General features: G+C 42.5%; 1 protein-coding gene across 1 annotated transcript in view; it reads right to left on the bottom strand.

Annotated features, from left to right (window-relative positions):
- Window positions 1-17,052, bottom strand: part of MSH3 (mutS homolog 3) — a 96,059-nt gene that overhangs the window by 19,975 nt on the left and 59,032 nt on the right. Inside the window, exons 14-19 of the mRNA XM_053932022.1 lie at window positions 13,207-13,394; window positions 10,541-10,709; window positions 8,294-8,358; window positions 6,872-6,988; window positions 4,853-4,960; window positions 3,153-3,267 (exon numbers count right to left, since the gene is read on the bottom strand). Coding sequence (XP_053787997.1) covers window positions 3,153-3,267; window positions 4,853-4,960; window positions 6,872-6,988; window positions 8,294-8,358; window positions 10,541-10,709; window positions 13,207-13,394 — 762 coding nt within the window. The remainder of the gene's footprint in view (window positions 1-3,152; window positions 3,268-4,852; window positions 4,961-6,871; window positions 6,989-8,293; window positions 8,359-10,540; window positions 10,710-13,206; window positions 13,395-17,052) is intronic.

Here is a 17,052-nt window from a genome sequence, read left to right on the forward strand (position 1 = left end):
ACATTCACCTCTCCAGGTATTATCAAGCCCCAGATGCACCAAAATCACCTTTGATTACTCTTGAGCAAAACGGACAGAGTGAGGGGGAACCTTCCTGTTCTCCATCAAGGAGCCAAGAAATAATCAAGGAACTTGGTCACCAGCACGGGAAGCAGTGAGGGATGCTGAGGGATGCAGGGCTGGATGCAGCCAGGCCAGAGGAGGCTCCAGGATGAGCAGAGGGATGCAGCAGCTCTGCTGGCAGGAAAGGCTGGCACGGCTGCCATTGCTCAGCCGGGCAGGAGAAGCTTTGGGCTGAGCTCAGCGTGGCCTTGCAGGGCCTGAAGGGGCTGCAGCAAAGATGGAGAGAGACAATTGCCAAGGGCTGCAGGGACAGCACACAGGGAATGGCTCCCACTGCCACAGGGCAGGGCTGGATGGGACATTGGCAGTCAGGAATTGTTCCCTGGCAGGGTGGGCAGGCCCTGGCACAGCTGGGGCTGCCCCTGGATCCCTGGCAGTGCCCAAGGCCAGGCTGGAGCACCTGGGACAGTGGGAGGTGCACCTGGCGTGGCAGGGGTGGGATGAGATGGACTTTATGGTTCCTTCCAACCCAAACCATTCTGGGATTCTGCAAAATTTCTCTGGAGAAAGGGAGAAAATCATGAGCTTCCAGCACAGCCAGCACTGCCCAAATGTGGCTGTGATCTGGAGTGTGACTGGACATCTCCACTCTGAGCTCTCATGGTCTGGGAAGATCTGGTAGGCAAAGACCTGACCTGGATTTCACATTCCTGACTGCCTGTCTGGGTATGACATAAGGACATTCAGAGTGGCTCCAGCAAGGCATCAAGACATTCCTGAGTCTGGCAGTACTCAACTGCAACACAGATGCTGTGAGCAGGCCATGCCCAGTCTCCATCAGCGTCTCTCATCATTAAAACCAGACCCAAGAAAATGAGATCAGATGTAAGAACTCATCTCAGCTGTAAGACTCCCCATGGTATTGCTATGTGTCTACAGCACCACAATAACATTGTCTTCCTCAAGTGCAGGACAACAGCTGATACAAAATTAAAACTTGTCAATGAACCTATAAAGCTTTCTCACAGCCTGGGTCGAGACTAAGAGCTTGAGTTATGCAAGGACATCACACAGCTAGACTTTCCCACGGGGTGCATCTGATGAAATGCACCAAGTGATGACCTAAACAGAAGCCAGCACCCTGCACTGCCCCGTGGGAGGGGCAAGGGAGACAGGACAAGCTGTGCATAATGGACATTAGTCACACTACGTGGGGAACTTGGCACTGATCAGGGACTGTGGCTACAGCAACCAACAAATCTCCATGCAGCAGGTCTCAAAATCTTCACAGACTTGGGTTTCATACTGGGCTTTCCTTCTGTTTATAGGGACACACACAAAACACAGACAGGACTGTCACTTATATTATAATTCAGGTATTAGAGAATACACAGGACATCAGTATTTATTATATGTAAAAAGCTGATCAGCCTTTGCAAAAACAAAAAACCCTCATCCATACAGAAGTCACAATTCAGTCAAAATGTAGAAAGTGCCATTATTGGGAATAAAGGATTGGATAAAATGAAGTGCACATGACTATATGAGAATAAAATTCGTAACGTTCCGGTCTCCAAAGTGTAACTCAGTACTTTTCCTAAAACTCTGTCAGGGCTCAACACAACAGATTTTACAGATATTCAAACCCAGAATGAATTCACAAGCTCATGTTAGGGTCCATGAGTTTTCTGCATGTGTCAGTGTCTGTCCAGGCTCCCTCCAGCCACGCTGGGACTGATGCCTGCCCTGCCAGGGTTCTGTTTTTCAGAACCTGCTGCAGTATCAGACCAGAGAACCCCTCTGTCCTCACAGCTGATGCAGCCATAAGCCAACATCTTACTGGAATCCATGGCTGCAGGTAACAGTTCTAAAACAACCCACAAATGTGCGAGGAGGAGAGGGGGAATGGAAAAATAAGCTGTTTATTTCAGGGGATTAAAAAAAAAAAAAAAAAAAAGCTTTTCCTCAATTTAGATATTTGACAACATTTCAGCTGAAAACATGACAGGAGATGTATTTTCCTGCTGATTCAAACACATCAGTTGAAAACTGGAAATGCTTTAATAAACTGGCTCCCACCCACCTCTCAAGAAAAAGAACTCAAAGAACTGTAGAAGCAAAAGTGATTCTGCCATGATCACTTGGTTTTGTAATATTCAGTATTTAGAAAGCCAGCATAAGAATGGGACTAAAGAGGGAAAAGTGCATGATGATTCCTGAATGACATGCTGAATTTTTTTGGAAGTGCCATCTGTCGCTTGTTTGGAGTTGACAAATAATTTTGAAAACATTCTCTGGTGTATCACAAAATATCTGTAGCATTGTTCAGTACAGAACAGCACTTAAAAATGCTCCCCAAGAAACACATACAAATCTGAACGCTGTTTTTACAGCAATGTCCTGCTCTGGCAGCTGTTTCATACCTTTCCTACATCTACTGTACAAAGAGGCAGAGAGAAGTTGTGAGGGTATCTTTTATATTCATTAAGAACAGCTATTTAATATTTATGAAAGTATATGGAGAGATAAATATTTAACGAAAAGCTTCAAACAGGCATGTAATTTAAAAGACAGATTTTAGTTTATCAGGGAAAGAAGGCTGTATGACACTAATATTTCCATAGAGAAAGGAAACTGCATAGTAGAGAAACACATTAAAAAATACAAGCAATCTTAGACTTAATCTGGAAAACTGAACCTGTAATATGTATTCTTCATATTAAAAGATTCCAAGAATTAGGTAGAGTTTGACAAAATGCAGACTCCCTACCATGACACTGTTAAAAACCCTGTAATAATTAATTGTTTTTTTAAAAATAACCATTTGATTGAAACACCCATCTTCCTAATTTTGAGATTACCTTTTTCTTTATGCCCCGCGAGTGAACAAGGCTGTAAAGAGAGCATCTGGCAGCCAGGAATCAGCAGAGGGACAGAACAGATGTGGTGACATCTAGCAACACCTCTCTGAAATGCAGCCCAGCAGGCTGCGTGATTTAAATCACCTATTTCCACTTGCTGCCCAAGAGGCTCACCCCAGCCTCCTGCCCTGAACAATTTTGAGGCTCAGTCTGTTTCTGGCTACTTACTGAAAGGCTGGTGGTGTTTGGAACATACTGATCCTGCTCTCCCAGCAGAGCATCAATCACAGGGTGCCTCCCGTTTTTTATGATTATTTCACGACGATTGTCTTGCACAGTTGGTCTGCCAAAAAAGGAAAGGTATTAATCTCAGTGTTCTTTGAATATGTGAAGCTACTGTAACTGAAGCCTGCAGGACTGTCACCTGTGATGTAAGTTTTTGTGGAAAAAAAATGCAAATGATAGAAGTTAATTACTGCTATCAAGTATTCCTGAAGAAAACACTTTCTAAAGAATACTTTCTCTGAGAAAAAACAAGCCACAGAATTTTAAGACAGAAATTAACTAACACTTTGGGTGGACTTCAAAGGGAAGATGTAGGGATTTTTCTTGGGCTTAAGAATGACAATGCAATTTTAAAGGAAAATGGAGATCAAATAAATGGCATCCTACAAACACAAAGCACTGGGGAAAGAGGTATAAACTGATAATGGTGGGGGGGTTTAGCACAAAGGTAATTCCAACAGCTGCACAGCTGAGATGAAACCAGTATGTGGACAGTCTTAGGCCCCTTACCACCTCTTCAACAGCATTCCTCAATCTGAATTTCACTGGAAGTCTGCAGAGTGGACACTCAAACACCAGAGGGTGATCTCTGGACTGCCCACACCATCACCTTAGAGCTCCACCTGGCTGCCTGAGAGCCCTGCTGAGCTGTGTGTGCAGAGGAAGAGCCTCCCAGCACACTGCAAGAGGGGCTCACCTCTCTGCCACACCTCTGCCCCTGACCTGGCTCATTCACCTGCCTCAGGCAGGGCTGCAGGAAACATTCCTCCAAAATAACACCAAAGTCCAGCCTTTCCTTCAGCAGCCCTCCAGAATTAATTATTGACACCTTCCCTGCAGCTGAGGTTTCACTGAGGAGTCTCCTTCCTTCCTAGTTTATAAGCTCTAAGCCACTCAAATTCAGTGAGTTATTTTACATTCTGCACAGTAAATTAATCAGATTTCAGTTTGTTTTCTCACCTGAGTATACCAAAATAAGTGAGCAATTATTTTCAAAGAGATTTTGACAGAGAGACGCACAAGATCCCAAGAGCCTGGAAATGATCAATATTATCTTTAATGATTTATCAAAGCAGAAGTATTTGCAAGTGGATTTCTCTTCATTCCCCAGACCTGTGTGTGGGTCTAGGGAAGAAGCAGCAGCTCAGTTCATCAGCTCTTACACCTGAGCCCAGCTGAGGCATCACCACTGCTCTGCAAGCTGGAACTAAGATTTACCTATTAATTACCTGAGATACACCTTTCAAACATACCTCAGATACCCTAGACTCTTAGGTGTCACAAAGATACCATAAACTCAGACCTGTCTGAGAATAAAAGATGATAATTTTTTACAGAAACACAGAAAAAAAAAAAGTCCATGAGAAGTCCAGCATTTACTTATGTGTAAGTAAGATATCATCTACTAGACTCAGGTCAGACAACAAACATTAGGATGTCAACTTGGAGCTGCAATGTTTACAGATTGGCATTTAGTCCAAAAGCGTTGGTCTGCAAAATCAGACTAAGTTGAAACTACATTAAACAATTTTAATAGTGTTTTTTAATTATGGCACACGTATTAAAACATAATTTATTTTAAGTGCACTCTTATAATTCCGTATTAAATCCTATGTAAAAATTAAAAATTAAAAATTGATTACCTGCAGTAGTCTCCTTGTTTGGCCACCTGGGCCAATGAGAACAGGCAGTCCACAGTTGCTAGGTGACAAATGGCTTTAGACACGGGGTGATAATGTTCACTGAAATGGCTGCATCAAAACAGCAAAAAGTTACACAAAAACAGGGAAAGAAATAATTCTGTACAAATACAAAAGGATTGTCAAAATGCACCCCATGCAAGCTCCTCACAGGGCTCCTGGGCTCTCTAAATCACTCTGAATCCAAATCTCCCAGCAGTGTATCAGATACAACATGAGGACCTCAATCAAGGGGGACTTCATCTCCCATTCTAACAGTGAATTATTTTTTAAGCACAGAAAATCAGGCAAAATTAAATTCATTAGATAGCTCATAAAGGGTCAGCAGTTGATCACTGCTGCCTAAATGAGGTATACAAAAAATGCCACAATTTATCAGAATTTATATAGAATACCAGCAGCTGAATCCAGCTGTTGATTCAGCCTCAACCATAAATTACAGTCAAAGAAGAACCAAACTAAGAATGTCTGAACACAGGAGTTGTCTAAAATTTCAATGAATTATGGTATCTACAACAGAAAATTCAAGAATTCATTTTCAATTTATGGTGCTGCTTCCCCAGTACAATAATGACATTATCAGGAGAACAGAGTTTTCAGTGGAGTTCATTCTCTTGGTCCTCTGGAATTTCTTTTTTCCTCTCCCCTAGTCTCAAAGCTACAATATAGAACATAAAACCAGCAGGGGAGCAAAATTTAATAAACAGAGACATAAATGAATGGAGGGGTGGGAAAGAAGAGCACTTTCCTACACACAGGTCTTTCCTTTTAGTCTGCTGCTCTCCTACCACACTACTGAGAACAGACAAGTGAACATGGAGACAAGTCTTTTATAGTACTGCAAAGGAAACACAACTGGAGAAGTGTCAATTGGAACGTCTTTCCAGTTTCTACTCAAATTCTCAGAATTTCTGGGCTCCTAATGGGAAGCAAATCCAGTGAGACAACTTGAGCAGGGACTTGTTAAGGTCTTGCAAACTATCACTGCATGACAAGAGGAACAATTTCAGCAGTTCTGCAGTTCATGCAAGTAAAAAATAACAGATAATCAGGCAACTGAACAATTAAAGGCATTCAGAAGTTCAGGAAGTATTTTTTAAACTCCCCTTTTAAAGATCCTTTGGCTATACAGGCAAATAACCCCACTGAAAACTGATCTCAGACAAACACACATGCCAGATGTGAGGAACAACAAAACTCCACTGCTTTCTAAGAAACTCTCATAGTCAGGGTAGCATACGAGATATAAAAAGTAATAAAACTACTGCATAATATTAATAAGTAATCCAATAAAACCAATGAAACCCACTAGATTCAGTTTTCAGTCAGAGACAATTGTACTTTCAGATTGTTAATGCTGTGATATTACTTTTCAAAGTTTGGGAAACACCTTGTATACTTAATGGTGTGTTTTCACCAGAATTTTAAAAGGTAAAGACATCACTGCTGGTCCCAGGACTCAGGCTCAGAGGTCTTGGGTCACCCTGTACTTTTGAGAGTTTTAAAGTTCTTTTTAAAGTTTCTTATACCTTCTGATGTCTACATATTTCTACTGAATTTTCTCACACTGTTCATATAAGCAATGATTGTTTTGCATTCTTCCTTGTGGGAGGAGAGAATTGATGGGCTGTTGGTTTGACCAGTGTGGTTGGAGAGGTGGCAATTCCATCCTCCAACCCACTGTCACTTTTATTATGCTGTATGTAGTAGAGTCAGAAAATAAAGTTTGCTTTTTTGCTTCTTTTCCTTTCCTTTCACATCTAACCCTGCTTGTGTGAGTTATTTCGTGTCGCAGTGTGACAGCCTTGCCCCCTGATGGCTCAAAATGAAGAGCAGCACTTTTAACTGACGACCAAAGAAGCCGCTGCAGACAATTCCTAACGCCGCTATTTAGGGAACAGGCGTTTCTTCTGTTTCTGCTCTCTCACAGAGCAGGGCACAGGGGTGGAAGGAAGCACTCACTCCAAGAAGCTCAGCCACTCGGCGCTGCAGTCGAGGGCGAGCTGCTCGCGGAGCCGCTGCAGGACTCTGTAATTTTCCGTGACCAGCGGCGAGTGGAAGCGGCTGACGGCTTTGGTGCTGCGGGGAGAGACAGGGAGACAGAGGGTGTTGGGATCGAGGCCACCGAGCGATCACTGCCCCATCCACACGCAAAACTGGACTCATTTTTTTAATCTCCTCCGCAGTGCATGTGCCCAGGACAAGCTCCCCCACTGTGCCGGCGAAGCCCATTGATTCCAGCGACCTCCACTGGGAGTGAAGTGCTGGCTCACGGCAGCGCTGCCCACTCAGGAGGCTCTGGAACGCTCTGCACGGCGTGGCACCGTCACCCCAGACCACACACCTCACAAAACTGCCCAGCAATAGCTGCCCAAGTGCATGGCTGGTTGATACACAACCAGCTAGACAAAAAACGAATTCGCTGTGAAGAGGAAAAGTCCATGACAAGACTGAAATGAACATAGTTAATACAGATTGTCTTGCTAGTTTTCACTTGAGATACTTGCTATTTATTTATGTGTTTTCATTAAGGACTCAATTTGGCATTCTTTTACAGAATCCAGATTAGCTGTAATTTGTTCACCACCTTAATTCTGTCTGATCTGTGCACTTCTCAGTATTAAAAGAAGTTTAATTGAAAGAGAATTGAGTGTTAATTCTTGCATAACTGAATACAGCATCGCAACAGAGTTCAACTTAGTGAGAGATGCCTGTGCTCACACACTACACACTGGGGCTTGTAGAGAATTCAGCACTTACATGGACATTGTAGCTTTCAGGTATTCAAACCATAAATCAAATGACTGAAAAGAAAAAAGCCAACTACATAAATCAGTCCATCTCTGTTTAACCTGCTAGAAAATCATCCAAAATCCAACCTAATTACATTAGACCAAGTACCAAAGCAAGAAGAACTGGTTTATATGAGTGAATAAAATGATATTTTAAATGCACTCAATTTACCAAGATGTATAAGCAGATGTTTGCACAGCTTCTTTAATAATTCTGAATAAAACAAGAACAATCAAAATTGTAAGAAGGATTTGCATGTGCAAGCTACAGGCACAACTGAATCAAGGCCATGGATCTGACACCAGTACATGCACCTCGAAGGACTGGGTGAATAATTCTGTGCTCTGAGGATGTACTGTGTAAAAACAAATGTTGTAACAAATCAATTTTTCTCAGTTTTGTTTGTTTGTTTGTTTGTTTTCTTTTAAGCAATAGATTTACAATTTGGTTGGGTTTTCAGCTTAAAAAAACCCCAAAAACCTTAACATGTGGAACAATGAGAATGTGTAAGCAATGAACTGTAATACCAAAATACCTCGTTTTTTTCCTCTAAATTAAAACAGAACCAAACTTCAAAGATATTTTACATACCTACTAACCATAACCCAGTCAGATGGCACAGATGATTTATGGGAATTCTTGACTTCTATCAAAAACTGAAATAACAGAAACGTAATGTTACACACCGCGAGAAGTCAGGAAGACTAGAGAGTCAGAACCGTCGTTTACCCAGAAACTGCAAGCACCAGAGGAAAACCACGTTCAGCCTGAAGAGAAGGAGCAGCCCGGGAGGGAATGTTCTTTTCTCCCCAGAAGAAGCTGGGGTTATGGCATACATCACCCTTCTGCACCTGCAGAACTTTGCTGCAGGTTTGAGTGGGCTCGGGCTCAGACAGGGAGGCTCAGGGAGAACCAGCAGCAGTGTCAGGATGCCCAGTGCACTGAGACCTACAGTGACGTGTTTGTTTCACATGATTCATGTCTGTTATCTCTGTAACAGCAGCCTGAGGTCCTGCATGTCAGAGAGCTGAGGCATTCTCACGTCACAGAATTCAGCTGGAAAACAGATTTCCTGCAGAGATTAGGTTAACACAGAACCTGACCACATTTACGGAGAGCCACAAGACTCGTGTCTGGCAAAACCTCTCCATTGTAGCTAATGAGATTTAGATAGAAATTTCCAGAGGAGCCAGCAGTCATCCCCAAGAACAAACAAGGATAACAATCCTAACACAGGAATAGAGCAAGGACAGGGTGCACTAATTCTTAATGCACCCAAAGCACTTCCAAGGTATTTCTCTGTTGTGAAGGAGCATCTGAGTTTTACATCCATCAGAGTGCTATGAGAACACAGGAAGAATATACCACACAGATCTGAGGAATAAAGAGCTCAAATCAAATAAATTCCTGTTCTAGTCCTGTGTTCTATTCCTCCAATACAACTGAGTTTCCATTACTTCCATTCCTCTGGCATCTTTCTTTTCCTCACTGATCATATTCTCTGACCCCTCTCTGCTGCCTCTTTTGGTGTCTGTTGAACACTCACACCAGATGTCATGAAATAAGAGCTATCCCCAGCCCCTGCAGCTCCTTTCATCAAGGCACCAGACATATCTCTGTCTGCAGAGGCTTCTGAGCCTGCTGCAAAGGCCTCCTCTCTGAAATGTGTGCAGCGACTGCTGCCTCTGACACCACTTTTCAGTCCTTCCTCGGATGCTCTCCTCTCTTTGATCAGTTCCTCTCTTTTCCTTTACTTCACACGGATGGCAGCTATTAACCCAGCTTCCCCGAGAGGAACCTTTCAGATCCTACTCCTCCCTGCCTCAGACAATACTCAAACACACTTTTACACTTTTCCCTTGGATTTCAGCCTCTGTGCTGACAGCCCACCCAACTCCTGGGCCACATGTTTCCTGTTCTTAGCTTCAGCCTCAACAGGAACATCCAACTTCAGGTCTTCATCAAAGCCTGCTGTCTCTAATTCATCCCTTCCCTCACTTTTAGCAGTGTCTATTTGCTCCCTGCTGTGTCTTTTGGATCTTTCTCAGCTTCCCAAGTGCCCCACGGGCCAATTCCAGCCCCTTCCCTCCCTGTCCTCACCCACTCCTCTCTTCTACTCACAACTCTCATTCTGCTTCCTGACTCCTTTCTTTCCCCAGTTTTCTGCTTCAGAGTTTTTCCCAGCTTCCTACTCGCAGTTCCAGAGGACAGTGCTGAGCAGAGCTACCCTGACTGCTCCTTTCCGTTTCCCCACAAACGTGGCAGGGTCTGCTGTCTCTGACTTTCACCACGGAACCTCTCGGCTCGCTGGATCACGTCCTGCCCACACTTGTGCAGCATCCACGAGCAAAAGTTCCAGTCTAGAACACCATTTCCAAGAACTGGAACTAAAACAACACTTATCACTCTTTAATACTGTTCCCTCTTCTCTCCCATCTTTCAAATTACAGCCTGACTCAGTACTTAGAAATCCTTTCACCATTCTTCAAATTAACCAAATGCTGTGCTTCCTGGTTCTCTGAGAGTATTCCAGCACTCAATAGCCACACAATTAACCTTGGAAGTATGTGTTTTTATGCAGACAGAAAAGCAAAGCATTACCGAACCAAATTCAACTGCACTAATGTGTTTCTATTATTTAAGTCACTGAAGTGATTGACTTAGCAAATAAAGGAGTCACAAGGTAAGAAAACTGCTCTTCAAAGTTGCACAGAAGATGACAGCCAAATGCCCTCATGAAGCACCACACTCAGTGAATAGAGTTCCAGCTAGGTCCCGCTTTTAAGCTATTTTCTAGGCAAGGATGGGTACAGTCATACATAATAAACCCCACAGTACCTCTTGACCCGAAACTGCAACATACTCTGCAGAAGGGTTCTTAATCTGTTTACGAATATCTGGCAGATGCAATTGGATTTTAGAAAGCACATCCTGGATCTCCTCCTTTTTCTTTCGGATGGCAGGGAAGTCCGTAAGGTCCTTGAACAACTGTGTTTTATCTCCAGTCCTATCCATAAGAAATGCAAGGTAAAATAATGTTAAAAAGAGAGAGATGTACCTCGGTCCTACCAGCTGCATTCTTATTTTGTTATTTTTATTTGTTGGAACACCAGCTTAATTCCCTTCTGAGTACAGATTTTCAGGTCATAGCACAGCCCATTTACTGAATCCTGCTGTGCTCACCACAGGAGCAGAAAGGCACCCCAACTGCTGACAACACCTGTACTGCAGTGAAACGTGAAACTTCAGGTGATTTCTGCATGCCACGAGCACAGATTTTCAACACATTTAGAACCTGGCCAAATTTGGGCACATTTTTTTAAGGACTGCATGGAAAAATCCCCCCCTCGAGGCCCTCATCAAAGCAGAATGCCATCAGTACTTTCCCAGAGCAGCTTCCTTCTTTTGTCCAGAAAAGATTACCCAGAATACTTTTAAGCACACGCAAAACAATGCCCTTTTCTAATTTCAGTGCCAGAAAAAATGACAGAACTCTCTTGGCAGCACTAGCTCGGGTCAGGATTGAAACCTGAAACAAGCAAAGCCATTCAAATGGTTAAAAAATACAGCTGTCAACAAAAATAACAAAAGTTTTAACTTACCCTAGTATCAGGCAAACAATAAAAAAGCACCATGATCAGCCCTAAGTTAATTGCAACATAACTTTGCATTTTAGAGCCAATACAGAACTCTGCAAGTTAATTATATAATTACCTTGAAAACCAATATGTGGAGAGCGAGTAATTGGCCAACTGAAAGTATTACAACATGGAAGCAATAAAAAAAATCTAATATTCTACTTACTCCACTGCCCCTTGGCCTGCAAATGGAGCTACAGCTGGAGCCAGTGGCAAGGCAGGTAGCACAGAGCTGTGCTTTGGGTGTGCACTCCTCCGTCCTTGGGATTACATCAGTGACAGTGAAGATGCCATTTTGAAGTACAATACTAATTTTTAGAAATGAATTCGTGCTAATTGGACTCGTTTCCATGGGAATGCAAGGCAAAAAAAAAAAAAAAAAAAAAAAAAAAAAAAGATCCCTAGTAGCCAGCAGCTGATTGTGAAGACTGCCACTGCTATGTGACGCCCACAAAAAACTGTAACATTGACAGGTTCAAAAAAATACAAATCCCAAAATCTCAATCTCCCTGTTAAAAAAACCCAAAACCTGGAGAAAGGGATACTCTTGAGAACAATGACAGGATTTTACCCACACCTCATAACAAAAGTAACATGTGATGCAGTCTGTGCACAAGTGTGTATGTGCATGGATGGATGTGAGTAGAAGCCAAGATTTTGATGAAACAAGTGTTTTTGAGTAAAAATAATAGCACCACATACATTTGAGATATGCAAAGGCCAGAAAATAAGTTGGCTGAGTCATTCTGAATAAATGTAAATACAATATACCCATTCTACAGATCATTTATATCTTGTATACTATTCTAGCCATTGTTAGTACAGTGACAGAAGAAAACACCCCATGTTTTGAAACTACCTACACTAAATCTGGTATAATTTAGATTGGTATAATTTAGATACAGTCTGTTTTGGCACAAACTGTAACAACTATAATTGGGCACCAGGCATCAGCAGAAATCTCATAATCCCACCTTGCCAATGGGCAGAGGAAATCCTTCTTTCCCTCTCAACTTCTAAATTTATACACCTTGGGTCCACCTCTAAATCAGAAGCAAATAAAATAAAGTTCTAGGCTTTGATTCTTAAGATTTATTTTTCAACCTGAGTTTGGAAAAGATAAAAAATGTTTTATAAATGAAGTGGATGTTTATTTTTAGTCTGTTCTTAATGTAAAAGTTAAAGATTATGCTGCCCCCATACAACACCACACTAAACTTTTTGCCACAACCTCAGCAAAGAATCCAGGGATGACAGTGGAGGCAGCAGTGCTTCAGAACAAACAGTACACATCAAATTATTTAGAAATATTCTCCAATATAATGAGTATTAATCCAAATTTAGCATCTTCTTCCCCTGTCTTTTTTTCTTCATGGACCAACAATGGACATAATTAAGACAAAAAAGGGCAGACAGCTTTGATGAATTCTCACAAAAACAGTGGAAGGCATATTGCTGACAGCAGAGCTGCCCCTCTGCTGGAGGTCAAGTCTCTCTTTAAAAGGAATAGCTTATCTTAAAAAAAATAATTAAAAAGCTGCTAAACCAATTAACATAATGCAAAACATATCTTCCTGTAAATTCATCACCAAAAAACAGGTGAGAAACTTTGAAAAAATCATTCAGCCTGAGGCAGACACCCTCTAGGCAAAATACTGCCTCAAGTAGTTTATCTTTAAAAAAGGAATGTAAGCCATAGGTAACAACAACCTCTGCTTTAACTAAAAGGAACTGTACCTACATAAATATGAAATAAAAATATAAAACTGACGTGTACTAAACCAAGAGGCATAATTTGCATAACTGAACACATTTACTCAGAAAGGCTATGAGGCACAGAAGAATCATGTTGTTTTCTCTACTTACTTGGCTGCCTCTTCATTCAGGATCTTTAAATATTGCTTTACTGGGGAGAGAAGGTCTGGGATTTCCAGCAGTGCATTTTTTAATAGAGGAGATCTCACATGGGATTGTATGACTGGGACAAAAGCTTGAATTTCCAAGTCCAGGCGAGACAGGGTGCTGACTATCAAGAAGAACTCCTGGGTAGAGCACTGAGAAGGGAAGGAATGTCTGAGTCAATACAACCCATTACATTTTCACTAACAGGTTCTTCTGCTGTATCAAAATGTGACAGAACGCAAATAAAATGTATGGACAGTAACACAGTGGCACCATCTTGCCCCACTAATTAGGGGGGTTAATTAACCACACCAATTGCCCCAACCCTTGTCCTCAGGATTTTGTCAACAGCTGATCTCCAGTGTTCCTGCTGCTCGGGGCAGATGTGCACAAAAAGGCAGGAAAAGGGGCAATAAGGTGCAAACAGCAAAGAAAGCAGGTTGGGGGATGTCAGGAGCACCACACGTTGTCCACATGGCCCTGTGCACCCCAGTGCTGCCCTGGGCAGGGCAGGGTTTGAAAGGCAAGGTCAGGCACAGGCAGGGAGAGACTGGGAACAAGAACACAGGCAGGAGAAGAGAAGCCACAGAAAAAGGGAAACCCAGCGCCCTGTTTAAAGTGCTTGTAGCTATTGACAGCTTGGGCTCTACCAGCCCTGCCTGAGCAGGGACAGGGGACACACCAGCCCGCTCCTCATCCTCTCCTCAGCACAAGGGAAGACTCTCCCTGCTCGTCCAGGCACCCATCCAGGGCATTCTGTGTCTCCCCGTTGTCCAGAAGGGAACATCCCACCCTGGGGCCCAGCACACACAGCCCTGCCAGAGCCTCACCGAGCAGGAGCACGCTGCCTCCTTCAATCACTGTTAGGGGCATATGGGATAATTCATGCAACAAAAATTGACATGTATATCTTATATATGTATTGGTAATAAATACCCTTGTAAAAGACTTTTAACTACACAAGTCGGTGTCGGGGATTGCATCAGTGTCAAAACCACCTGGACAAGAGGAGGGAGAACCTCATTTACAAACGAATGAACGCGGCCAGCCCGGAGATGGATCGTTCCCCAGGGTGATCCGAGGAACGATGGGACGATGAATACTGATAAATATCTGAGATTGAGAGAGCCAGAGCCATCAATGAATACTGATAAATATCTGAGATTGAGAGAGCCAGAGCCATCGATCAATACTGATAAATATCTGATAAATATCTGAGACTGGGACAGCCGGAGCCATCGATCAATACTGATAAATATCTGATAAATATCTGAGACTGGGACAGCCGGAGCCATCGATCAATACTGATAAATATCTGATAAATCTCTGAGACTGAGACAGCCGGAGCCATCGATCAATACTGATAAATATCTGAGATTGAGACAGCCAGAGCCATCGATGAATACTGATAAATATCTGATAAATATCTGAGATTGAGACAGCCAGAGCCATTGATCAATACTGATAAATATCTGAGATTGGGACAGCCAGAGCCATCAATCAATACTGATAAATATCTGATAAATATCTGAGACTGGGACAGCCGGAGCCGTCGGGGAGATACATCTCAGTGCCGGATTTCGGAACACGATCATGGGGCTCATCACTCCCCGGACATGGTTTTGCTCAGTTCAGCACACAGAAAGAACTCCACCTGAACATGTGCAGTCCTGAAAGGAAGAAAAGGGACTCTGCCTCGGGCAGAATAAACCGTGTAAAAACCGCTCGGGCAGAACAGCCGGTGTGAACACAGGGGAGCCTCTGCTGCAGCGCTCAGACCTGTGTCTCACCCAGCACCGATACGCGGGCTCGCCACTGACCCTTTTTCATTGGATTGTGGCTTTCTTTTTTTTTTTTTTCTCCTCCAAATTTATATTTTTATCATTTAATAAATTTTCTTTAATTAATAAACTGGAGCATTCATTTATAACGCCATGTCCTGGCTTGTAAGATAAGCATATATTCTATTTGCCATCTGTCCGAGGTGGGGCAGGTATCTTTTGTTGGGCAGTTTTCTTATCTCTTCCAAGAACAATGTCTCCCCCCAGGGAGATATCTTCTGTTAATGGGCCATTGAATGGCTCACTGCATGACTGAGGAAGTTACATCATCCCATTGTGAGATGCTCCACCCAGAGGGAGGAGCCAAACATCCCTACCTGCATAAAATCAGCATTTCTTGGGACATCAGCACAGCCTGTTCACTGGATTCCCAGAGGAAGACCAGGCCCATCTACTCTATCACCAGACCTTCAGAGAAAACTACACCCTTCTACGGGATCATCGCTTCAGCAGCATTTCATCTGCCACTCCAGGAGCAGGAGGAGCAGCCACCATTTAACTGCACTATCACCAACACCCTGACTCCTCAGGGTGTCAGGTTTCTGACTCTATCAGTAGTTTTGTTTGTACTAATTACATTTTTTTTTTATTTAGTTTTTTCCTAGTAAAAAACTGTTATTCCCATTCCCATATCTTTGCCTGAGAGCCTTTTTATTTTGAAATTGTGGTAATTTGGAGGGAGGGGGTTTACCTTTTCCATTTCACGGGAGGCCCTTGCCTTCCTTCACAGACTCCTGTCTTTTCAAACAAAGACACATCACCAAAAGCACCAGCTTTAAAAGAGAATCTCCTCTGCCTCTCTGAACCGCCTGTGCTACCTGTGGTGTGCTCCAAGCACTTCGCTCTTGGGTTCTGGATGCTCCCCAGTGCCAGCACAGTTTGTCACCTTTAGCTGCATTCCAATCTCAGAGAGTTTGAAAAAGGTTATCCATAAATAATGGCATTTTTTTGTATTTTACTGATCGTTTTAATGAAACACTACTCCTTTAGCCTTCTGAAATTCTCCCATCAGTCAATGGGCAACGCTGAAAGAAAACCAGTTTATTTTCCTCACCTGAGGATGCAAGGAAGGCAGTAGGATATATAATATTCTTTGTCTGACATATCCTTCTGTTCCAACTTTTTTTTTTTCTACTACAGCAATCTATAATTTAATTTCTGGACAGGACTGTATGGTGACCAGTACAACACTGCTCACAGAAGAGGCAGTGAATCACTATTTCATAGAACACATGTACATTTTTATTTTGTCATCCTTTGTCTCTTAATTTCTTCCCGAACGTAAATTTTTCTTTCTCTTCCTTCCCACACTCAAATGCAAGAACTAAGGCAATTCTCTCATTTATTACACTGCAGTTATTCCCAAGGAATGTCTGTACTCAAAGAGAATAAAGTATTAGCCAAAATGCAATTTAACCACAGTTAGGAATTCAGGAGGGCCATGGACACTGCACCCTGAATGTTCCTGGAAAACCTAAGCTCATCTATTTTACAGAGCCACAGAGTTCTGTGGGACAGAGGACGCCCATTAGGAGGTTTCCCTGCAAATACTCCAGTTATTTTGTATTATTTTCTCTTTGCCTGCTCTCAGGCCCATATATTCCAAGATACTGTGTGCTTACCACTAACCCATAATGCAACAACAATCATCATGTAAAAGTGTTACCAGACAGCACAATTTTCCTTTCCATTGAATTAATCTAAATATCTCTAGTTTTACTCTTTTGTATTACACTAACTGCACTGTTTCTTTGCTTTTAACACCCTTCAAATACCTCTAAGCATTCTGTTCTCTTTTAATCATCAATTTAACTAAAAAAAAAAAAAAAAAAAAAGAGTCTTTTAATCTTGCTTCACGAACAATCCATTATTCTGCCTCATGAAAACTCTGGGTTTCCTCTGCACTTGCTGCAATTTATCATCATCTTTCTGATAATCTGGGACTTACTGCTTCTATCTTACAACAAAA

The sequence above is a fragment of the Vidua chalybeata genome, chromosome Z (assembly GCF_026979565.1).
Source record: "Vidua chalybeata isolate OUT-0048 chromosome Z, bVidCha1 merged haplotype, whole genome shotgun sequence".
In the NCBI taxonomy this organism is placed as follows: domain Eukaryota; kingdom Metazoa; phylum Chordata; class Aves; order Passeriformes; family Viduidae; genus Vidua; species Vidua chalybeata.